The following is a 25,989-nucleotide window of genomic DNA, read 5'->3' as shown; positions in this document are numbered from 1 at the left end:
AGGCTTCCTCTTTTGAATTTGACCTCTGTGGTTTCGGTTTATTTTTATATTTTTCTGGCCCTTGGGGATTTCCTATACTTTCTCGTCTGTGACCTCACCAATGCAGTTAAAAATACATTTATAGTAATTTTTCTGGCACCTGAGTGTTTTGTGGTCATGGAAAGTTTTTCGGTCTACCATTTCTATAGCAATTTTCTGTGACACCAACATAGCATTTTACTGTCACCTTAGTCTCTGGCATGTTTTCTCCCAAGCTAAGGTGGGTTGCACTTTGCTGACTTGGCCCAGCCCTTCTCCCTGCCCCCAGTCTAGTAACCAACCCCACCCTGTTCCTTCTGGAGGTCTGTGAAGCTGGTGGTGCCAGCAGCCTCTTGGCCAAGGGAGCTCAGGAGACCTATGTCTAGGGCAGAGGCCAGGGATGGTCATTCAGGTGCCAGGAGTGAGTCCGGGACCAGGGCCTTGGGAAGCGAGGCCTCAGTTCACTGGCTTGTAAACTGGATGGACAATGTGAGGCTCTCTACACAGATGTGTGTAGGTGTGCCTTCACCAATCTCAGCATCATGTCACAGCTGGTCAGAGCCCTAGCAAATGCTACCCAGAGGCTGCTGGAGGCACATGAAGATGGTGGGCTTTCAGGAAAGCAATGTGAACACGCGCTTCAAGGGTCCACACTATGCTCAGTACTAGAAATTCTACTTTGGGAGATGTATCCTAAGGAGATAAATCACGTAAAGGAAGATGGACATTAGGTATGTCCGACAACCGTGAAAACTTGGAAGCCATCCAATTGCTCCACAGGAGGTGAAGGGTTAAGAAAATTGTGGCCTCAATTAAATTATGCAACCATTAAGCATATAAATGTGAAGTCAACAGTGAAAATATTTACGATTTAATGTCAGTGTAAGAGTCCCTGGTGGCGCAAGCCGTTAGGCACTCAACTAGGAGCTGGAAGGTTGGCTTAGAACCCACCCAGAGACACCTGGGAAGACAGGCCTAACGGTCTGCTTTGGAAAGGTCATTGCCTTGAAATCCCTGAGGCAGTTCTCTGCACACATGGGGCCGCCATGAGTCAAAACAGACTCAATGGCAACTAGCAACCCCAGTGTAAAAAGGTCCAACTATGTTAACATTTTTTGTTAAAATTTTGGAAGGAAATACATGAGTTATTAAAAAAAAACCCACACTACTCTATTTTTCAAACTTTCCGTGGCTGTATTTTCTTTATTAAAAGACCACTTCTAAAAAATCAGTTAAGGTGAAAAAAAAATGAAAAACTGGGAGTGCTGCACTTGACTGTGGGTCCATCAGGCCTCGCCAGACCATGGATGGGCAAAGTCACAGGCACAAGCAGTCAGCTGGGCAGGGCTGGGCCCTTCTGCTTGCCGCCCAGTGGGCATACCGCCCTTAACAGGGCAGCTACAGCCAGCCCCCAGAGGCCCAGCTCCAGGCCCTGTGGGGTTCCAACGTCTAGAACCATCTCCCAAGCAACACTGCCTGCTTTCATTCTCCTGGATGCTGGTTAGGCCATAAGGACTGCTTAGAGGCCCCCAGGAGGTCGGGGAGGAAGGCGGAGCAGGACACAGAAGCCCACCAGCAGGACGCCTACCTCATGGTGCGCCCTCCTTCCCTCCCAAGTCCCATTCCAGCTCAAGTCAGAAAAGGAATATAGCCTTTTTATTGACTACTTTAAGTAGAACAAACTAAGTACATATTTAACAGTTTCGGTTCATTTATACAGCACATTAAATAATTTATGCACAGAGCTAAGTAACAAAAGTTCCTATCGGAGTAAAATGACAAAAGCACAAAACCAGACTCTAACGCGTCCTGCGGCTTCACATTCATCGTCCCCTTTAAAAACCACGCTCGGAGGCTTAGGTTTCTGTTCATTTACGTTCTGGACTTTCTTTGATGGACGGACCCTCTGTAGCCTCATCACAAACTTGGAAAGCTGCAAAAGTGGACCGAAGGCCTCTTAGGACAAACAGCCCTTTCAGCCATTCACCTAATGCTTATTGCTGCTTCTCTCTGCCGACTCCGAGCAGGGACTGGCTGTCCCTGACAGATGCCAGCGCGCATGCCCTATTTGGTATAAGCATCAAGAGCGTACACTGGGCAGTTGTAGGCCTGAGCAGATGGGGCCTGCAGGGGGCGCTCCATCTCTGGGGTTGTGGAGAGGGAAGGGGGCTGCATAAATCCCTCAGGCCTCTCAACCTTCTCCTGGCTGGTGGGGAAGAGGTCACCTGCACCACCGTCTTTGGAATGAGCAGGTTAATGCACGTGGGCAGATAGTCAACGTTTTGGTTTCACAAGAACCAGACACTCAGAGCTGGAAGGGCCCTCCCTACTCAGCAGCCTGCCCAGCACTCCACCCCAGCCCGGGTAGGACTCCTCTGACAGCTTGCATCTGGCTCATGCTGGAACAGTCTAGGCGCCTCAGGATTTTCTTACATTTGGTTCAAACATGCCACCACCCAGTTCTTCGTAAGTAGCCTAAAATCTGTAAGAAAGTTGGCTTAGTCTACTGACCTGGGAGCCTGGAAACCTTGGTTCTAGTGCAGTTCTGAAGAAAGCCTCCAAGGTGTGTTCTGTTTAAAAAAGATTTATTCAATCCATAATCCCTTCTAGTTTTCAGTCTCCTCCATTCTGGAGAACTACCACAAAAGAATTCCAACTGTGTTGTTGAAACTTCAAACCCACTTACTGAGCTATCTTCTGGTGCTACCCAGAACAATGTCTACACCCTTTGCAAGCACTTCATAGAGCCAGGAGATAAGTCAGCTTTGAGATAAGGCTGTACAAAGCCAAGTGACGATTTTTTGTCTAGAATCTGAAGATGCTCAGTTGACAACCAGAAGTGAGGAGCAACCAGCCCAGATGGGCAAAGGATATCCACCCTGCAGAGGGCAGCAGTCTGCCCAGCCATGGACCCTTCCAGTCTTCAACCATTGCACCCAGGAACCATCGGAGACATTCATGACTCAGCACTGTCCTAAAGAAGAACCACCCATCTGTGATCTCAGGTTGCAGGACCATGCCTGAGATCTGCTAGAGCTCCACTCCTGGAGCTGCAGGGACCCCTCTCAAGGTGGAGTGCTCACCTCTCACAAGGGGGGCTACCTCCTCCTGAGCAGAAGTGCTTAAACTGCTTCTTCTCGAGAGTCACTTTCCCTCATTGGATGGACTCAGACATGGTGTTGGCCAGTGGGGAGACCCAAAGGACCACCAAAGTCATGATGACCCTGCCCTCAAACATCTCTCAGAACATGTAAGGATAGGTCCCATTTTGGTCGCCCTTTGGTCTGAGTTCCTGGGTGGCAAAGATGGTTAAGAACTTGGCTATTAACCAAAAGGCTGGTGGTTTGAATCCACCCAGGTGTCTCGGCAAAAAGGCCTGGCAACCTACTACTGAAAGCCATTGAAAACCCTATGGAGCACAGTTCTACTCTGAAACACATGGAGTCACCATGAGTCAGGATCAACTCAATCGCAACTCCCCCCCCCCCGTTTTTTGGTCTTGCCTGGTTCCTGTAACCATTCTTTATTTGGCAGAGGGCCATGATATCCTATCACCTGCCTCATCCACCAGACACGCTGATTTTTAGGATATTATCGAAGAGCCTGTGATCGACCTGACAGTACTTTCAGTAACACCACGACCCTAAGCCCCTCTTTGACTTTTTTGTCCTCCCAAATAAACTGCCAAGCCTAGTCCTCTAAAGAGCCTGAATATACTAACAGTAATAAATCTAACTGTAGATGAGTGAGGGGCCTGAACTTCCAGTTCCAGCCTGGTAGCTGAGGTGGTTATCAGCAGAGGCTGGGAACCAAGTGGGGAACCTGGACTTACTCGGCTCCTCAAGCATGCCCCTGGCCACTCAGGCCATGCTCCTCACACCTCCCAGAGAGCTGGGGGACGACTTCCTAAAGGAGAGAGTTAGTGAAAGGGATTCTTTAAATCTGAATAGCAACCCCCATGTGAAAATGACCAGAATTAACACAGCAGAAGGTCTGAGAATTCAACTACAGTGTGTAATATACCCAGGTTTTCCCATTGGCTTCTGGGGAGGCACACAAGCAATGCAGAGTCCTTCAAAGACTCTGAAAACCAAACAGTCATTGGAACCAGAGCCCACAAAAGTAGGCCAGGACCCACACACTAAACTCAAACCTTAACTGTGGAAATTGACATTAAGCCCTGGTAAATATTATTTTGTTGATTTTGACTCTTTATTACAACCATTAAAAACCTGAGCCACCCTGGCTAGTCTTATGGCCACTGGAGATTTAAAAAACCTGCCTAGGTGTTCATCCAACTGGTGTTACCAATGAAAGCACAGTGAGCCAAGGACAGACCCGTGCACACCATGAGACACCTTCTCGCTCTAACTGATTTACAGGCTCCACGACTGCTTCAAGGTGATCAAGAGACACCCTGTTTCTTAAGTAAATATAGGCATGTGTGCGGGAGGCTCAAAGGTAGAAAGAGGGTCAAGGTCCCTGGGTTCCCAACAAAACCTGAACTGGCAGGGAAAAATGTATGGGAGTTCCCAGCATTTTACAAAGGGCTAGGCAATGTTACACTTGGGCACAAGGAGAGCCAGTTACGCAGCGGGAAAACTCCCTGATGACAGATTGGTCAGACTCTCCCAAAATGGTTCTCAGATTTCGCAAAACTTCTCAGCCAAAAGAGGGAAGGTATTAGACAAGAGAAGGGAGACTGAGATTGTATGTCTAACAGTAACCTGTGGTCGGCTGTTAGATGGACATAGTATGCCCAACACAAAGCTATGAGGTCTAAAGAACTCTTTTGGGTCCAGAAGGGTTGCTCAGATGTGATTAGGCCTTGATGGGTGGCGCAAGTCCTACCAATACACCACATCACATCCTGTGGGACCACTGTAGCTCAAGAGGCGCCAAACAGAGGCCATGAGAAGATCCACAGTGATCCTGACATGCGCCATTGGAGAAATAAAAGGACACAGAACGAGACGACTGTGCAGTCAAGCGCTGACAAAAGGGTCTGTATTTCCAATAGATGATCCATTCAATAATCTGATTATACTCGTTTGGCCAACATGCTCAGAGAAAACAGGATATCCACAACTGAGTCTTATTCTCTTCCAGACCAATCCATGCGCTGGAAATGATTTTCTGCACAAGCAAAGTCAAATGAGAGGGAAAAACAACAACAACAAAATAGGTCTCAAACTAGCCAGCCGGGCTGGAAGGTCTTGTCCAAAATGATCCGTGATACTTGGTGGAAGTCTATTTTTTCTTACTAAAGGTGATTTTAATGAAATGCTGACTTCTTTCCCGTTGTTTCTGAGACTCCTAAGTCTGAACAGCAGGGCCGAGGAGGGAGTCCTGAACGCTTTTTGCCTGCCAGAGTCCCTGTGAAGCCAATCAGTGTCATCTGCTGAGGGCAGAGAGGGGGCTCAAGGAAGGAATTCAGGGTGAGAGCGGGCCCTTTCCTGTTGCGGGGTGCCCCCTCCACGGCCTGCTGTCAGCCTCCGGGCCATATGAGGACAATGGATGGAGCAGGAAATGGTGCATGGGACGAGCTGCCTCCAGCCTGGCTGGGCACATCAGAGTCTGCTGCTTCAAGGAGGCAGGAAAAGGAGCTGGTGGTCTACACTGAAAAGGAGCTGGCTATGTCAGCTTCAGCTGGGAGAGGAACAAACCAGGAATGCCACGGGGCAGGTGGCTCAAGCCCGCTGCCTGTGCGGAGAGAGAATGGCACTACGGTTCCCCCGAGGATACAGACAGCTGATGGGGAACTGGGACAAGTGCCCGGAGAGGCTTACACTTTTCCTGCCTCTAGTTCATTTCTTGTTGATGACCCAACAGCTACTTGTGCTGGTTCAAACAGCCACCCCCCACCTGTGGTTCAACAAATGCTTTGTCTAGCTGAGTGGTCATCAGGATTAACTGGAGTCTGGGGCTCAGAGCCCATTGGTGTCGATGGCTGTCACAGAGGCAGGAGTTGAGGAGCGTGAGGTGGTCGCAGAAGTCTTGTCCAGGGCTGGACTTGGCACACTGCAGTCGGCTGACCTGGCTGAGGCGCCCCTCCCTCCAGGAAGCAGTGGCCGGCTTTGGGTGTGAGGACTATGGCCGTGCAGGTTCTGGCCACAGAGGCGGTGGTGCCGCTCCCAGTCCTTGTGCTGACAGAAAGAGCCACAGTATCGTGCGATATTGCAGCCGCTGCACGTCTCGCTGGCTTTGCGGCCACAGTTCCAGCAGTTCTGCAAGACACAGGCATCAATTAGTGGTTGCTTGGATCATGAGGGGCAGACCTGTCACCACTAGCAGAATGAGGGTGGGATGGGGAGAGCACGGGCTTTGAGCTGCACATGCCTGTGGCTGAGCGCCACCTCTACTGTCATCTATTCAGCTGGAGGAATACACGCCCTTTCTGAGTTCCCCTCATCTGTAATTCAGGAAAATTACCTGCTCGCGGGATGACGGGGACAGTGAGATGAGGGGATGCATGAGAAAATACCTCGCGTGACACCAGCACAGGTAGGTGGCAATCCCCGTCTCCTGTTTAAGGCACAGACTCATTTTTTGTACTCCTATTCTAATCCTCAGTGACCAAACTAAACTCTGTTCAAGGGTCTGTGTGCCTCTCTATTCTAAGACCACACATCCACATGTGTTTACAGGGAATCATGTTCTCCCTTGCTCCTCCCAATGAAAAGATCTTCATCATTTTTACTGACAACACCTGACCTTTTAACAGAGACTTTTAAAGGTGCAGAGGGCAATAGCCGATCTTTCAAAAAACTCGCCTGCCAGGGAGCCAGCATGGACGGCTAGGAGTGGGGGTAGCTGTGCTACTATCCCTTTGTCTTCTACGCCCATTTTCCTCGTAAGGATGTGGCTAATCACAGGTGGACAGGGGATCATGGAAATATTTTTCTGGCTTGTGAACAAGAGCCACCTGCAATACCTCAGAATCCAGGGCCCCTGCGGCCTAGGTCAGGGAGTTTTCTTACTACTTGTACAGAGCACCAGTTGGGAGTGCACTAATTCTACTGTAGAAGATACGAACCAAGTGAGCTTGGGTAGCGCGGGAAGTAGCAGCCATGAAAGACGCAGTAGAAACAGTCAAATTGAGTAGACAACTTTACATTTTCCCCAATCAACTAGAAGGGAGGAACAGTATTGTAGAGAAGGCAGCCGCCAAGCTTTCTGAGGCGTCAGGCCAAGAGGAAGGCTTTCCTGGGTGTCAGAAAGGACCTCAGCAGCTGGCCTGCTGCCCGCCCACCACTCTAGAACGGCAGAAGCCAGTCAGCAGGGCTGGCTTAGTCTAGTCGGGGAAGAAGGAAACCATCCCCGACTGAAACCAGGACACTTGTTCCCAAGTATAAAACAAAAGACAACAAGTACTGACAGGCCCTTGGGGCCACCTAGCCGACCTCTGGTATCGTACAAGTGGGAAAACTGAAGGCCTAAGGGGCAGGGACTTACCAAAGGTTTTAAAATGATTAAGTGGCTATGCAGAGTGGGGGGCCCAAACCCCCTGACTCCATTATACCCAATGTACAAATTTCATTTCAAAGAGCATTAAAAAGACTGCAGATTCCCTTCTAATGCAACAGGATTCTGAGGAAATACCCTCTAGGGACTGCTGAAACTTGCCAGCACCGGCATGAGGACCAAAGGGTGAACAGACGGATTCTTAGGCTACATTTATAGATCCTGAAGCAAACTGCCCTCCAGAGAATTTCATACTCTGGGGTCTGACAGGCTGACTGCAAACAATGCTTTGGCAGAACATCGCTGCTTGCGGGGGAGAACTCATGGTTGCCTACACGGGGGCAGTGGAAACGCAGGGCAATCGGGCTGCCGCCAACTGAACGGGAGGGCCCCACTCCCTCTGTAAAGTCTGCAAGAGCATCTCAGGACCAGGTCAGAGCATTAAACAACTGCTACTTTCACCTTAGCTGCTATTGTTTTTTAAAAAAGCATTATTTCATGATTTATGAGATGCAATAAAGCAAAAATAAATAGTCTCCCACAGGGTCAGGATTGTAGAAATGCAAGAACAATGTGGTTAGTGTCGAAGCAACCAGGAGTGAAAAGGGCAGTTTTACGTTCTCTTTCTCTGTGGCTTTTCCAGGATTCAACTATGAGGCTTTCTGCCAAGACATAAGACAAAAACCTTATTGTTGCAGTCACCCTTCAAATCAGCATTCCTCAAAGCTGGAGCGACAGATTTGGCTGAACAGTCCTCTGTAGTTAACGGGCACAGTTACAAACCTTCTGAGTTATTGGCCAGGGAAGTCAGAAATGTGATTCCAGAATTTCCTTTGTCAAGCATGGGCCATCAGTTTAGGCCAACAGCATTCACAGTGTGGCCCGGGACTGAATGAATCAGAATTACCTGGAGCTTTTCAAAATCCCTGGGGCCCACTCCAGGCCTCCCTGATCTTACTGCAAAGCTGGCCCAAAGGAGAAATGACTCCCCATTTCATAAGCAACTGGTAACCATTGTTTGCCTGGAAATCCAGGCTGGGAATAGAAGAACCCTGTGGTGGGGATCAGGGGACCTCTCACTTCATCCCTACACCATCAGGCATTACAGGGGAGATGCATGGGTCTGACTGAGAAGGAGCTTACACACTAATTAACAACATAATAACAGAATCCTTTCTATCTGCACAGTGCAGTGAAGTTTCAAAGCTCTTCCACCACCACGGTCTAGTTTTATCTTCATAATAACGATGAGACCAGCTACACCCACTGCACGGAGAAAAAAACTGACTCCTGAGGGCACAATGCCAGGGTGAGGGCTCCTTCCCCTATACCAAACCACCTCTCCAAGATGAACGAGAAACTCCAGGAATACCTGCTAAGACTTCAAACAGAATTTTCTGGATGAAAATTGCCCTTCTGGTCTAAGTGCAAACTCACCCAAAGCCTAGCCCTCGCCAGCCCTCCCCTCTGGGAAGTGAGTTTGGGGGCATGGGTGTGAATGTGCTCCTCACCTGCAGCCACTTTGTGCTTTGTTTAAAATCACACAGATACACTGCTGCTCAAATACAATTCTCAAGTAGGAGGGGAGAAGGGAATGGCGAGAGTCTAAAGGAATGATTTTCTCACAGTTCATTCTGTCTTTGTTGGAGCGCTACAAAAAGGAATTTTACCACTTCTCCTGCAATGGCCAGCCGATATTTAGGCATTTTCACCTTCAGATTGCCATGCTTGGCATTGCTATACAGAGATGGATCATTTTGATATAAGAAAATAAAATTTGTTGCTTGTTTAATGAGAAAAAAAAAAAAAATTACAGTTCTTTAACTTCAAGGAAATGTCCCAAAGACAGCTAATCTCTCAGCCTGTAGGTGGGATATACCTACTTAGACAAAGAGATTTGCTTCAGGACTTAAAGTTTATCTAAAAGCTGGAAATGACTCAAATTGAAAATTACAGGAAAATTTCATTGAATTCAGAAGGACGGCTGACCTGTTATGCCTTTCTATACACTTTTTTTCTTTTCAATTCTCTCATTTTTATACTCATTGTGGTATATGAGCGTCCTTTATAGAAGCATCACTATGTCCTGGACCCAGGGCTCTAATCAGTTGGAAGGTTCACCTGATCTGTCAGTTCAGTTCACAATCTTATTTATAAATGTTTTATATACATATATATATATACCACCACTGCTGTTGAGTTGATTCCGACTCATAGTGACCCTATAGGACAGAGCAGAACTGCCCCATAGAGTTTCCAAGGAGCACCTGGCAGATGTGAACTGCCGACCTGTTGGTTAGCATATATAAAACAACAAAAAACCAAACCCGTTGCCATAAAGTCGATTTCGACTCATAGTGACCTTATAGGACAGAGTACATATGCCCCATAGAGTTTCCAAGGAGCGCCTGGCGGATCTGAACTGCCACCAGGGTTTCCGAAATGCTCTATATAGGACTGTGCATTTCCTTGCTCCTTACCCTGACCTCAGCACTGCGGGTTTATGTCAGTTACAGTCCCTAAGGAAGAGTTTCCTCGTCTGTAAATTAGGGATCAGCAGTACCTATCTCAGAGGGTCACTGTGAAGACCAAAAAGATATTATACACAGTTTGCTCGGTGGCTGGCACACAGTAGGCCCACTCAGTCGGTGTTGGTCCTTACTATCATGCTATTACACAAAGTCTGTCTTTAGGATGATTTTTTAAAATTTAAACTAATTAATGAGAAGAATTTAAGATAACAACTTACTACTTTGGTGTGCAAGAGACCCAGAAACCAGAATGCAATCAGAGAGAATGTTGATCCATTGTAAAAAATGCCACTAAACAATCTGTGTAGAAATTGTCAAATGGGAACCTAATTGGCTATGTAATCTTTTGCCCAAAAAAAACAATACTATTAAAAAAAAAAAAAAGCCCTAGAGTAAGAAACAAAACTTTGGTACTGGGTAAAAATAATACTCATCTAGTTCAAGAGTGGACTGTGTCTTACTGCCCAACCCTTGAGAGGTGAGCAGTGGGCCTGGTCACTCCAGCTGCCCCAAGCCCAGGCACCACGGCCTACTAGAGTCTGACCTCCGTTGACTCTTCTTGCTCATTTATGACGAGGAAGGCGTCTTCTGCAGCCTGCCGTTTGACGTCCGCTATGGTTTGCTCCATCCGCGCTCTCTCTGTTGCAATCACTTCAAAGGCTTTTTGCTCTGCCTCAGCGACGGCCTTCTGTACTTCAGACATGGCCTGAATTTTCACCTTATTCACAGCTTCTTCTAGAAGAAAGTGACAGTATGATCAACTGGTCGAGAAATTGTCTTCCTCCCATCCTACATCATTCCTATGAAGGGACAGAGCTGAGAACAAGATAAGTGAAAATACACAGGGATGAACACATGATGTATGCATTCATTTTGATTTGAACACTGGCTGGCTGTCCATTCATGCAATCATTTGTTGGGTACGTAGATGGAGATGGGGACACACAGGTGACAAAGATGTTGTCCATACTGACATAACTATTAGTGACCACGTATATAGGTGGCTTAGATACCATGATATGTAAGAGACGAGAATTCCACGGGGGAAAGTGATCCGCTTTACTAGGGTCAGGGAAGGATCAAGAATGTGTGTTCCCGGTGGAAGGATCGGTGGAAAGGGGTTTGTGGGAAGTCTTGCATGCTATGCTAAGGAGTTGGGCTTTTTTTCTCCCTGCAGAAAATGGGACGTTCTTACAGGGGTCTATTTCTTGTAGAGGACCTCAATTTAAGCAGTAGCAAGTTTTTTTTTAAGTGGAACATAGGAGGGCTACTGTGAACAATGCTACAATGAACATTGGTGTATAAGTATCTGTTTGAGTCCCTGCTTTCAATTCTTTTGGGTATTACGTAGGAGAGAAATTTGCTGGATCGTATGCTAATTCTATATTTAACTTTCTGAGGAACTGCCAAACTGTTTCAGACAATGGCTTCAGTATTTTACATTCCCACCAGCAATGGATGGGGGTTTCAATTTCTCTATATCCTCAACGACACTTGTCATTTCTTCTTTTTTTTTTTTTTTTTTATGACAGCCATCCTACTGAGTGTAAAATGGTAGTTTTGATTCGAATCTCCCTCTGAGGTACATTTTATCTTCTCTCTCAGTTTAAGGATAAATCAACTGAAAATCATACTTTGGGTAACTTGTTGGCACTGTAGCAGAGCAAGGGCTCAAACCTAGCTGCCCAACAAAGTTCCCAAAGATACCTCCCAAGTAAAGTCACTAGACCCTTCTTACCAAAGAGAAGTGAGTGGCCTCGACAAACCTTGGCCCGTACTGGTTTCCAAGGTGAGAAGATACAGAATCCTACAACCAGTCTTAATATAATCATTGAGACATCAAAGAACAGGCTTACCCTGAAGGAAGCAAAACTTTCACTCCCCTCACTCTTTTCATGACAAATGTAAACAGGAGGAAACAGTTCCTAAGGGCAACATTCCCCCTCCCCCGAACAGTTTGCCTTGAGGATTTTACTGGATGGTGACGGGCAGGAGTTTTCCTCCTTTGCATGTATGTGAACGGAGAAGTTGAGAACACAGAACAGTTCCCAGCTAATCCATATCAGAACCACCTGTAGAAGTCATTAAAAATGCAGGCTCTGGTGCCGCACATCTATTGAACCAGAATCTCTAGGGGTAAGCTCAGGAACCTGCACTGCAAACACACTCCTCCGGGATTCCCTGTCACTACAGTTCCACGACTTTCCCTCCTTGAGGCTAGAGGAGGGGCTGCCAACTTCAAAACTTTCCTGATAGTAATTGTCTGATGCTGGTTATTAAGGGCTTGTGCTCTATGTGCCTCGACAATTTCTATCTTCATTTCCCAATTTTATTCCACTTCTTGGTAATATAATACATATTCTCCCATTTCACACTCCAGGGATTTTTCCAAATTAATTTTAATGAAAAAAAAAAAAACTTTTGTTGTGATATCACACCATAAATTAACATAGTCATTCATATTCATGGCTATTTGGACATTTTTCAGGTTGCCCTCTTATATCCTAAAACAGTATCTTTATACCACTACCCCTTTAACAATCTGTGTGTTTAAGTTTGAATCACTTGCTTTTGAAAGGAAGGATTCAAAAGCATGAAAGGTGAGGAACAATTTGAAGAATTTGCATAAACTCATTGGATATTGGTAACACTTAACCATTTTGTATATGAACTTTTGATGATTTATCACCAACAGGGTCTTGTAAAATTGCATCAGTAAATCGAGTGTTAAAGACCCTGGGGGCTAACTTATCAGGGTTGCTTATCTTGAACTTTCCCCGATTACCAATGAAGAAAAACATTTTGCAATATGTTTGGCATTTATATTTCCATAGCATATACTTTCTATGTTCATATCTTTTGCCCATTTGTTTATTATGATCTTGATGTGCTTGAAAGAGTCTTTATGAATAACAGGCATTAATTCTTTATAGAAGCAAGTTTTATCTTAGGAAGAAAACAAAAAACCGTATTGGACTAAAATGATGTCATTGGGAAGGGGAGTCAAGAAGGAAAAGAAAGCTAGTAACTGGATAAGGGTGATATTAGGGGTTTAAGGTTAGCTTATTCTTTCATTTTGCCAGAACAGCAAGTCTCCACCCTCCTTTATTCTGGTAGAAAATCAGGCCCACCCAGTACAGCCTTGACTAAGCTAGGAACAGTAAAGGTTAAAGGAAGAGCAGAGGGATTAAAGAGCTGTTCCAAAGAGCAGAATTTACCAAATGTGTTAACTTAGTAAACATGGTGTATGCAGATGCTAGCTGATAAAGAGAAAGAAGTTATAAGCCCAGACACAGGTTATATACATATCTAAGTCCCTTTCACATCATTCTACTGGATCACACAAAGGCATATATATATATATATGTAGTATACAAAAACAGTACTATAAAGATGCTGTTTTTAGGATATGAGAAGGCAACCTGAAAAATGTCCAAATGCCTTTATCTATAAATAATACATTTATATATATAAAAAAATTATATATATATGTATATATATATATATATAAACGACCCATTACCAACCTTTGCCCCCAATCTGTGTTCCATGCACACACAAATTAGAGAGTACACACAACTTACCAGCAAACAGATACATACCAGTTTTTTTCCAAAACTCCACAGGTACATATCCTGTTCCCGGCCTACTGTTGAACTCTCGCTGGCAATCTGCAAGAGAGAGAAACAGAACAGGGTCAGAACCTGTCTATAATCAGCATGCTTTATTTTCATGAAACAATTTTTATTAGATCTCTCATTCATCACTTAGATGCAAACATTTATGTTCATTTAGTGCCAAAAATATTCTGACAAATGATAAAATCAATTTATAAAATAGTATAATTATTAGCTTAAAAAAATACACATATGCATCAAATATTAGCAGTATTTCAGAGTACTTAAAGTGGTCTTCATTTTCTTCTTTTTACTTATTTATACGTCCTAATTCTTTTCCTACAAACATGCACATATTTCTAAGGTACTTCCCAAAATATAAATATATGAATATAACTACATGCAGATATTTATGTGTATGTGTTCAATTTAACTGTCTCTATCATGCACAGGTCTCTGGCAAGTGCTCTGTAGCTATGTTTCTTGGCAACACTGAAGTTCCAAGTGTCTTAAAATCCTTATAAAATAAACTAAGAAAAAAAAAAAGCACGTAGAGAAGAAAATACTTTGATCTGGAACAGTCCATTTCAGAATTTACCCTAAAAGGCTCCTTGGGGAGTTGCTGAGAAGGGCACAGGAGCAGGAAGTGACTTACCATCTATGTTTACTGAGATTTTATGTGCTATTTTATAAGAAATGGTTCTATTGCTAAAAAGATTATGAAAACTAATTAATATAATTTAATGTCAGTGCCAGGGTAATTATTTTTAGGCTTTTTAAAAATTGTGGTAAACTACATACAAAATTTACCATTTTGACCATTTTTAAATTGTACAATTAAGTGACAATTCAGAATATTCACATGTTGTGTAACCATCAACACTATTTAGTTCCGGAACATTTTCATCACCACAAAAGGGGCCCTGTGCAGAGTAATAATTTTTGAAAAGAATCTGACTGCATACATAAGCCATCATATCTAGTGACCTGCTGACTCATGGCAGAGGTGGGGAAGCCTTGGCAGACCAAGAAGTCACTTCACTTCAGTCAGTCATCAATATGCCCTTGATCATATCCTGTGTTATCTGTCATGTACTCAGCATTATATTTCTCTGAGAGAAGTAAAAGGTGAGATGTACTTGACCCCACAGGGCCTTCTCAGCTTATTCAGGACATGCCTGGAAGCTAGGGACATTCTCATGGTATTTCTGGAAGTCAGAATAACTGTTTTTATATTTTTAACCCTGAAAGAGACAGACGTTAGGATTTTCAATTCATTTGCTAAGAAGATTAAAGTCTCAGGGACTACCATAGCCAAACACAAATAAACGGGTCACAAATGGGGGGACTGAGATGAACTGGCAGTCTAGAACTAAGTTGCCAGATTTTTTAGATTTTACAAGAAAAGTTGAAAATTTGGATGTTTTTCCCCAGAATGTTTCAATTTGTATGCGTTAAATAACAAGTTAAAAAAGAAAAACTACGAATGCCAAACAAAATACACATTTTACCATCAATTTGTGATCTCTGAAAACAAAGAGCAATTGGCTTCTATGCTGCTAATACTGGGAACCTTACTGAATATGGTTCAGTAAATCTGTCTGAGTGTTAAGACATGTTGTTGTTAGGTGCTGTTGAGTTGGTTTCGACTCCTAGCAACTCTATGTACAACAAAATGAGACACTGCTCAGTTGTGCACCACCCTCACAATCGTTGCTATGTTTGAGCCCACTGTTGTAGCCACTGTGCCAATCCATCTCATTGAAGGTCTTCCTCTCTTTTGCACACAGTCTACCAAGCATGATGTCCTTCTCCAGGGACTGGTCTCCTCCTCATAACAAGTCCAAAGTACATGAGACGAAGTCTCACCATCCTTGTTTCTAAGGCGCATTCTGGCTGTACTTCTTCCAAGATAGATTTGCTCGCTCTTCTGGCAGTCTATGGTACATTCGATACTCTTTGGCAACACCACAATTAAAAGGCATCAATTCTTCTTCAGTTTTCCTTATTAATTGTCCAGCTTTCACATGCATATGAGGTGATTAAAAATACCATGGCTTGAGTCAGATGTACCTCAGTCCTCAAAGAGACATCTTCACTTTTTAACACTCAAGTGTGGGAAGTCAAAGTTGTTGTCTTCTGGGAGACTAACCCAGTGCCCACATCCAGCAAGACTTAAGATTTGGTGTCTTAATGAAGCAAAACTTCCAAACTTGGATGAGATCCTAAGAGTCAAGTACTAGAGTGAATACCTAGCAGCATAGCTAATAAACTTGGAATTGGGCTGTAAGGAAGGCCTGGATGTATAATTGGACAGTCCATCAAAGATTTCAGCCATTTTTCTCATTGCAGTGGTTGAGAACAGTAAACCCCAGGTCTTAAGAAGGAGAGTACAGGATTTCAGGTTAACTGATTCAGATCATACCAAGGAAAAAAAGCCTCTCTTCTTTGCCTACTCTTAAGTAAACACCCCAGTTTGGAGATAGGGAGATACTCGAAAGGACAAAATTATGCCATATGTTGAATGAAAATTCTGTGCCTTAGCCAGTGACACAGTATTGTCCGGTTCCTGGTGGATCGGAGTTTGTCAATTTTCTGTCTTCTAGAGAGGTGCCATCCTTCTTACAAGTGGTATGTATCAAAAATGCTCATCGAGGGTGGTGAGAAGAGAAGCCTGATCCTTTTTGAACCTTGAGTCCTAAAGCCTATTCTGAATAAGACAGTAGCCTATCATGGTGTCTCTTTCCTCAGTGGAAAAAGATGATTTCAAGGCAAGAAACAAGCATCAAAATGTCAAGCCCCAGATGAATGTGAACTGATATATCCATTATGCATTGTTGAGTGAAAAAACCAAGTTACCAGACATGCTGCAGAATAATACTGTTTACGTTAAACTATATTTAAAAATTCTCTTTAATACAAAACAACTACCCTTGACTCTTCAAAAATATCAATGATATGACAAACAAATAAAGTAGGACACAACTGCTAAAGACATAAAAAGACATGACAACTAAATGAAATGCATGATCCTTGACTGGATCCTAGATTGGCAAGAAAGAAAACTATAAAAACATTATGAGTGATAAACCTGCCAAGAAAATTCAATGTGGGAAAGAATAGTCTTTTTAACAAATGATGCTAGAGTAACTGGATATCCACATGCAAAAGAATGAAACTGGATCCCTACCTCACATCATATATAAAATGGATCAAAGACCTAGATGGAAGAGCTAAAATTATTAAACTCTTAGAAAAAAAACTAGGCAAAAATCTTCATGACCTTCGATCAGCCAATGGTTTCTTAGATATAACACCAAAAACATAAGTGACAAAAGAAAAAACAGATAAATTAGACATAATCAATATTAAAAATTTTTGTGCTTCAAAGGATATGATCAAGGAAGTGAAGACAATCCACAGAAGGGGAGAAACTATTTACAGATAATTTATCTGATAAGGGTTTACTATTCAGAATGCATAAAGCTGAAAATAAAAAGACAAATACCACAATATATAAATAGGCAAAGAGTCTGAAAAGACATAGCTCTAAAACAGATACACAGTAAATGATCAATAAGCACATGAAAAGATGCTCAACATCATCAGCTATCAGGGAAGTGTAAATCAAAACTACAATGAGGTACCACTTCATACCCAGTAAAGTGAAAAAAAAAACAAAAAACCCATTGCAGTGGAATCGATTCTGATTCATAGTGACCCACTAAGATAGCTATAATCAAAAAGACAGATAATAACTAAGTGTTGGTAGGATATGAAGAAACTGGTACCCTCATACACTGCTGGTGGGAATGTAAAATGGTGCAGCCGTTTTAGAAAAGTCTACCAGTTCCTCAAAAGGTTAAAAACAGAGTTATCATCTGACCTGGCAATTCTACTCCTAGATATACACCCAAGAGAAATGAAAACCAGGGCTTCAAGCTTGTTCAGTCATGGTTGACAGGCAAAATCAGAACAGACTTAAATTTTTAAAAATTGGGTGAAGTGGAACAATAAGTGGAACGGGAAAAATTATGGGTTGAAGCCCTGGAATGGGCGACTCCAAAGAGGTGTAGTGAGCTCTTTCAGGAGCCTGATGTGGGAGACTGGATTAATGCCAAGACTGTGGACAGCAACACACATTCAAAGTAGAGCAGTGGGCCTCCATCTCTGAGCAGGGCACTACTGTTTCTGACTCTGCCATCGAGAGATTGGGTTGCTATGCAATGTGCACACTGCCCTTGTTCAGTTCAAACAGTTTCTAGCAAGGCTTCAAGCCATAATTCTCCCCGTTCCACTTCACCCACATTTAAAAAATTTGGTTCTGTTCGGGTTTCACATTCTTGGCCATGAATGAACTGGGCAGAAACAATTTGAAGCCCTGAAAAAAGCATTATGTCTACACAAAAGCTTGTACATGGATGTTCATAATAACATTATTCATAATAGCCAAAAAGTGGAAACAAGTCAAATATCCACCAGCTGATAAATTGATAAATAAAATTTGGCACATCCATAACACCAACTGCTGTTGGGTTCACTCTGACTCATGGCAACCGCACGTGGGCAGAGTAGAACTGCTCCATGGGGTTTTCAAGCTGTGACCTTTTGGAAGCAGGTAGCCCGGCCTTTCTTCCAAGGCACTTCAGGGTGGGTTCAAACTGCCAACCTTTTGATTAGGCAAGCACGTAACCATTTGTGCCACCTAGCGACTACTGTTCAGCAATAGCTGATACATACTACAACATGGATGAACCTTTGAAAATATCATGCCAAGTGACAGAAACCAATCACAAAAGACCGCATATTGTACGATTCCATTTCAGAACAGACAAATACATAGACAGAAAGTAGATTAATGGTTGCCTAGGGGGCTGGTGTGTCTGTGGGTGTGTGTGTGTGAGTGTTGTGAAAAAAAAATGTAGGATGGCTGCTAAAGGGTCTGGGGTTTCCTTTTAGGGTAATGAAAATATTCTAAAATTGATTGTGGTGATGGCTACATAATTTTATGAATATACTAAATACCACTGAATGGATTGTTTAAATAGGTAAATTATATCTGCAAAAAAGCTGTTACAAATAAAAAAACACATGGGGACAACTGGGGAAACTGAACATGAACTATATGTTAGTTAGCAATATGATATTTCTTGAGTGTACTAATAGAATTGTGGTCATGTGGTTATGTAGGAGAATATCCTAGTTATTAGGAGAAACTGGCTGAAGGATTTAAGGATGAGTGTCATGATGGTTGGAGTCCTGGTGGCACAGTGGTTAAAAGAGCTTGGCTGCTAACTGAAAGGTCGGTGGTTTCAGCCCACCAGCAGCTCTGCAGGAGAAAGATATGGCAGTCTGCTTTTGCAAAGATTTACAGCCCTGGAAACCCTATGGAGCAATTCTGCTCATAGTGTCAGTACGAGTCAGAATTGACTCGAAGGCAGTGGGTTTGATCATGATGGTTTGGGGGAAATTATACCTATTTACCTACATATACATATTTATTTTATTTTTATTTATTTATTTACCTACATATACATATACCTTTTTTTTTATCCTGACACACTCACCCATTGAGAAAGCAAATGTGGCAAGTCTTAAAAAAATTAGGTGACAAGTACATGAGTATTCATTGTGCTTAAACGATTTCAGAACAAAAAATTGGAAAAACACCTTTAAATATGTACATAGGGAAATTGCATAAGAAGATACACTAATAAGTGAGCCCAGGGGAGCAAGACAGAAGAAGTGTGTATGGGGGGGGGGGGGTGCAAGATTCTCATAATTTAGTTTATGTTTCTGTACTGTTTGACCTTTTCTACAAAATAATTAAAAAAAAAAACAAAACTTAGAGAACAAATTAAATACTCAAGAAAATGAAGCAGGTCTAGTATTACCTGATATTAAAACCTAATATTACCAGATATTAAAAGCCATAATAATTAAAAGTTTGATATCCTATTGGAAGCAGTATAGTATAATTGCTAAGAGTGTGTGCTGGTTCCAGAATCAGGATGTTGTACTTCGAATCCTAACTTTTGAGTTGTATGACCAATTTGGCCAAGTTCTTAACTTATTTAAGCCTCAGTTTTGCCATCTATAAAAGAACAGTACTTCCTATTTCTCACATGTAAAGGGCTTAGCACTGGCTGGAACATAGTAAGTGCCTAAGTAAGCTATTATTATTAGAAGTGATAGAAACTAATATGGTTAAAAAGAGTAATGAAGGAAACAGACCAAAGTATTTAACAGAATTTAGTATATGGTAATTATGTCTGCAATAAAGTGGTTATCATTAACTGATGGTAGGACAATTTAAACTGTTTGGAGAAATTAGACTGCTAGTGCCCAGAATATACAAAACTTAAATATAATATAGGTGCAAATTTATTGTGCCTTGGGGTGGGAATCAAGGTCAAAAAACAAACCATAAAGGAAAATGACAGCTTTGACCCCATAAATATTAGCTTTCTAGCCATCAAAACAAACCAAAATCAGAACACTTAAACACTGCTGGTGGGAATGTAAAATGGTACAAACACTTTGGAAATTGATTTGGTGCTTCCTTAGAAAGCTAGAAATAGAACTACGATATGATCTAGCAATCCCGCTCCTTGGAATACATCCTAGAGAATAAGATCCTTCACATGAATAGATATATGCACACCCATGTTCACTGCAGCACTGTTCACAAGAGCAAAAAGATGGAAACAACCAAGGTGTCCATCAGCAAATGAATGGATAAACAAATTATGGTATATTCACACAATGGAATACTACGCAACAATAAAGAACAACAATGAATCTGTGAAACATAACACGGAGGAATCTGGAAGGCATTATGCTAAGAGAAATTAGTCGCAAAAGGACAAACATTGTGTAAGACCACTGTTATAAGAACTCAAGAAAAGGTTTAAACACAGAAGAAACATTCTGTGATGGTTACAAGGGTCGGGAGGGAGTTAGAGGGGTATTCACTAATTAGATAGCAGATAAGAATTATTTTAGGTGAAGGGAAGGACAACACACAATACAGGGGAAGTCAGCACAAGTGGACTAATCCAAAAGCTAAGAAGTTTCCTGAACACAACCAAACACTTCGAGAGACTGAGTAGCAGGGGCATGGGTCTGGGGACCATGGTTTCAGGGGATATCTAGATCAGTTGGCATAACAAAATGTATTAAGAAAATGTTCAGCATCCCACTTTGGCGAGTGGCGTCTGGGGTCTTAAAAGTTAGCAAGAGGCCATCAAAGATGCATCAATTGGTCTCAAACCACCTGGAGAAAAGGAAAATATGAGCCCAGGAGAAAGAAAGGGCCACATAAATCATAGACTCCATCAGCCTGAGACCAGAAGAACTAGATGGTGTCTAGCTACCACCAATGATTGCCCTGACAGGGAACACAACAGAGAGTCCCTGATGCAGCAGGAGAAAAGTAGGATGAAGAACTCAAATTCTAGTAAAAAGACCAGACTTAATGGTCTGACTGACACTGGAGGGACCCCAGAGGTCACAGCCCCCAGACTCTCTGTTAGCCCAAAACTAAAACCATTCCCATTTCCCTTCAGACAAAGGTTAGACTGGACTATAAAACATAAAATGATACTGGTGAGGAGTGTGAGTCTTAGCTCAAGTAGACACATGAGACTATGTGGGCAGCTCCTGTCTGGAGACGAGATGAGAAGGCAGAGGGGAAATGGAGCTGGTTGAATGGACATGGGAAATACAGGGTGGAGAGAAAACATTGCAGGGAGAGCAACCAGGGTCGTATAACAATGTGTATAAGTCTTTGTATGAGAAACTGACTTGAACTGTAAACTTTCACTTAGAGCACAATAAATAAATAAACAAACCAAGATCAAATGAACAAAAATCCCTATTTCCATGATCAAAATGGCTCAGAATATATCCTAAAGGAAAAATGCAAGATGTTTGACAAAGTCTTACATACAAAGATTTTAAACAGTGCATTACTCACTGAAAACAACCAAAAACTTAAGTGTCCAACACTGGAATGGCCTAAGGAAATTAAGAGTCTATTTAGACGGTAGAATATCATATAGCCATTAAAATTTTGCTTATGAAATCTTTAATGATATGAGAACATGCTTAGGAAATAACATAAAATTGCAGTATTTTCAGCGACATTTCAAAATTGTTCAGGATTATGGACTATTTATGTTTCTGTGGTTTCCACAATGAGTTATGCAGTTTTACTATTTTAAAAAAAAAGACAGCCTCATGAGGTTGTTCTGAGAATTAAATGATAATGTACATAAAGTCATGGTTCTCAACTTTGGGAGCCCAGGTTCCATTTCAGACCAATTAAATCAGAATTTCTGTATGTGGGGCCAGGGCATCAAGATTCTTCCAGAGGTCCCCAGGTATATTCTAATGGACGTTCAGGATTGAAAAACCTGAAGAAAAAGGCCTAGCTTAGAACACAGAATTAAGTTAAGGCCTTGCAAACCACACTACTTAGAAGCATCATTTCTCTGCAGGTCATATACGTCTTTCAATTGTAGCAATGGTCAAGCATGTATTTTGCGTTTTTCAAAACTGGGATTTTTTAGTAAAAATGATAAAAAAAGTAATAAATTTTATTATTATTACTAAAAGTTCAATTGTAGGAACAGTGCTAGTCTGAAATATATTTTGATCAGTTTAGTGAGAATGCTTGCATGTTTAACAGAATGAACTATTTTCACAAGAAATTTCATACGAAAGTTTGCTTTCAGGTTTACTTCACTATAGTGGCTTTCTCTTCAATTAGATTCATGAAAGAGATGTACTTTTTTTTTTAATCAAGGTAGGTGAGCAGACAGTCTAAAGAGTCCCAGAGGTCTATATGGCTTGTCAGAAAACCAGCAGAACCCCACTCTTGTTTCCTCACTCCAGAGGCAATCACTTTCGATTTTAGCTGGTTCCTTCGGTATTGCTACATCTCAATTTTTTAGTTGCGGGCATTATCTACTGACTTGGTGTTAAGGTAGGAAAGAATTTCATTCTCTTTTAGCCCTCCTACCCGCCACACACATTCCTTCCCTTTCCATCCTCCCAACAGACATATACTCTTAATTCAGTTAAATCAATAGTCAACATTTACGTTACTCTTAACTAAATGCTAATCACTTAGTTTATATTCTAGGAATCTTTTTATCTTCCAGAACAAATTTTTGTTTGTTCTTAAGTTAATAACTGCTGTGTTTACTCATGTGCTAAGTTTCTGGTGTAATTATTTCTAATTTAATCTCAAATTTTCCTTCTGTATATATATTTTTTCTAAATTTCATTTTCTTGAAGAAATCTCTGACAGCCATCTGGGCTACTCCATTGTGAACTAGCTGCTCTCTAGGCTTGCTATCACTGTTGCCTTGGGACTCTCCTTCATTCCCTTCCTCTCTTTCTCATGTCGGCTCCGGTCTCATCAATTTTCTCTCTCTCTATTTACTTCCATGCGTTCTCCAGTAGACATCATGATAAAGGATACACAGGAGGTGCATTTTTGAAAAATTTTAAGTCATTAACCTAGCACTTAATGTTTTAGTGGGGTATAAAACTCTAGATTAAAAATAAATTTCCTCCTGAGACCAGAAGAACTAGATGGTGCCCGGCTATAACCAATGACTGCCATGACAGGGAACACAACAGAGAATCCCTGAAGGAGCAGGAGAACAGTGGGATGCAGACCTTAAATTCTCGTAAAAAGACCAGACTTAATGGTCTGACTGAGACTAGAAGGACCCTGGGGGTCATGGTCCCCAGACCTCCTGTTAGCCCAATACAGGAACCATTCCCAAAGCCAACTCTTCAGACAGGGATTGGACTGGACAATGAGGTTCAAAATGATAGTGGTGAAGAGTGAGCTTCCTGGATCAAGCAGACACAGGGGACTATGTGGGCAGCTCCTGTCTGGAGGGGAGATGGGAGGGCGGAGGGGGTCAGAAGCTGGCCGAACGGACACAAAAAGAGAGAATGGAAGGAAGGAGTGTACTGTCTCATTAGGGGGAGAGCAACTAGGAGTATATACCAAAACCAAACCCAGTGCCGTCGAGTCGATTCTGACTCATAGCAACCCTACAGGACAGAGTAGAACTGCCCCATAGAGTTTCCAAGGAGCACCTGGTGGATTTGAACTGCCGATCCTTTGGTTCGCAGCCATGGCACTTAACTACTATGCCATCATAGGAGTATATAGCAAGGTGTATATAAGGTTTTGTATGAGAGACTGACTTGATTTGTAAACTTGCACTTAATGCACAATAAAAATTTAAATACATATAGTGTTACCAATTACTTGCTTATTGCATCATAACAACAACAAAAATTTTGCCAAGCTGTATCTGAGGTTTCAGTATCTTTTGTTAAAGCTCTATTAAAGTGCTCTTCATTTAACAATAGCGAATAATAATGAATAAAAGGTAGTTAACTAAAAAATAAATAAATAAAAATAAATTTCCTTCAGAATTTGAGAGTACTGCTGCTCCGCCGTCTTCTTTCAATGATGCTAACTGATAAGCCTGTTTCTTCCACTGTATTGTTCCTCGGTGGGCTGTTTCAATCTGGAACACTGTTACTCAGTTCTGGATAACTTTTTTTTTTTTTTAACTTTTATTGTGCTTTAATGAAAGTTTATGAATCAAGTCAGTCTCTCACACAAAAACTTATATACACCTTGCTACATACTCCCAATTGCTCTCCCCCTAATGAGAGAGCCTGCTCCCTCCCTCCACTCTCTCTTTTCGTGTCCATTCCGCCAGCTTCTAAACCCCTCTACCCTTTCATCTCCCCTCCAGACAGGAGATGCCAACATAGTCTCAAGCGGCCACCTGATTCACGAAGCTCACTCCTCACCAGCATCAGTTCTGGATAATTTTTAAAATAATTCTGATAGCTTTTCATTTTCTGTTTTCCCTGTGCATTCTCTTTGAAGCTCATATTATCTGGATATATGAATTGGATGGATTGTTTTTCCCTTCCAGGAACAATAATGATGCATTTTTTTGTACTTTTCCCTAAAGAGCTGTTGCTAACTTTTGTTTCTGTTTCTTTAAGTCCCCACCTTAGCTATTAGAGGTTTACCTTTAGAGTCTGGTCACCCTTGACTGCTAGCTAATGCATGCCACCAAAAATAGTATAGAAGTCCTGTTACTATAGATAGGCGTGTCTACTGTGGGCTTAAATATAGGCAGTTTCCTAAATTTTCCTGATTATGGGATTCATTAAACATAACTATTCAGATTCATGGATCCCTGAATCAGAACTTCCAGGGAAGGGCCTGGAATGTTCATGAGAAATAAACACCCAGGATGGCTCTCAATACCAAGAAAAACTGGGAAATACTAATGGCTGAGTCAGTTTTTTTTTTTTTTTTAAACTTTAATTGAAAAATATTAAATGGCTACAAGTTCATAAAAAGTTAATTTATAATTTAATAACAAGTTCTAAAGTAAACACCCATCAACCCTTCCAGAATTCCCAAGAGGTGACCAGTGACGCTAGCAAGACTAGCACTCCTGTCCAGAAGACAGTCAAGAGATGACTAGAAGGAACTCCCTCTGCACTTTCTATAATCCACACGCCCGACCCCCGCCCCCCCGGGCCGAGGAAACCACTCTCCTGACCTCTGTGATAACTACTTTCTTGCTTTCCTTTATGGTTTTAGCACTTGAACATCTCTAAATAAAATACCAAAATGCATCAGGAACAAAATTTGTCCCTGGAAATATTGCGCATCACTAATTTTCAGATGAGGGAACTTATATTCTATCATTTTAAATAAGAAAAATAATAATGCCTATTCAAAGCCTCTAATTTCCCCCCAAATCACTGTAACACTCTTAAATATTTAAATAACGATCCACCAAGGATTTCTGCATAACCTAAAACATTAAAAACACAAATTACCTACTTATAACACATCAGTGACCATGCTTGTGTGCTATGCCCAAGAATACTGCCCAGCATTGGACAGTGCTACTCAGAGTGCTGTTCTGCAAACTGTTATTGAGCCAACAAAAGATAAGGAACTTCCACCAGGATACACAACAACTACTGTGTTTTTACGCAAATAATGCACTTGCCATCTATGTTTTCTTGTCAACCACTCCCCCCTCTCCCAGGGATTTTTGTAAGTGCACTATGCTAATTCTTTGTTTAAAAAAAAAAAACAAACAGTAAGTAACAAAACTGGCACAAGGGCAGTTATCTCGCAGCTAAGTAGAAGAAATGTAGAAGGTAAGTAACAAAACTGGCACAAGGGCACTTATCTTGCAGCTAAGTAGAAGAAATGTAGAAGGTAAGGATTATTTGCATAAAAATAGGGTATGTTTTTAAGCATACTGCTTAGTTCAGTTGAC

General features: G+C 42.1%; 1 protein-coding gene across 5 annotated transcripts in view; it reads right to left on the bottom strand.

Annotated features, from left to right (window-relative positions):
• Nucleotides 1-1,714: 1,714 nt before the first annotated feature.
• The window catches only part of CBFA2T2 (CBFA2/RUNX1 partner transcriptional co-repressor 2), a 169,602-nt gene continuing 145,327 nt past the window's right edge, over nucleotides 1,715-25,989 (bottom strand). For 4 of the 5 annotated variants that reach the window (XM_010591617.3, XM_023550157.2, XM_023550156.2 and 1 more), the window contains 3 exons: nucleotides 13,616-13,684; nucleotides 10,558-10,748; nucleotides 1,716-6,245 (listed from right to left, as the gene is read on the bottom strand). In XM_010591617.3, coding sequence (XP_010589919.2) covers nucleotides 5,946-6,245; nucleotides 10,558-10,748; nucleotides 13,616-13,684 — 560 coding nt within the window. In that variant the 3' untranslated portion in view covers nucleotides 1,716-5,945. Of the gene's footprint in view, nucleotides 6,246-10,557; nucleotides 10,749-13,615; nucleotides 13,685-25,989 lie in introns of all 5 variants that reach the window. The other variant, XM_010591618.3, reaches the window with a different exon arrangement.

This window comes from Loxodonta africana, chromosome 24 (assembly GCF_030014295.1).
Source record: "Loxodonta africana isolate mLoxAfr1 chromosome 24, mLoxAfr1.hap2, whole genome shotgun sequence".
NCBI classification, from domain to species: Eukaryota; Metazoa; Chordata; class Mammalia; order Proboscidea; family Elephantidae; genus Loxodonta; species Loxodonta africana.
This window is presented reverse-complemented; position numbering and strand designations above follow the sequence as displayed.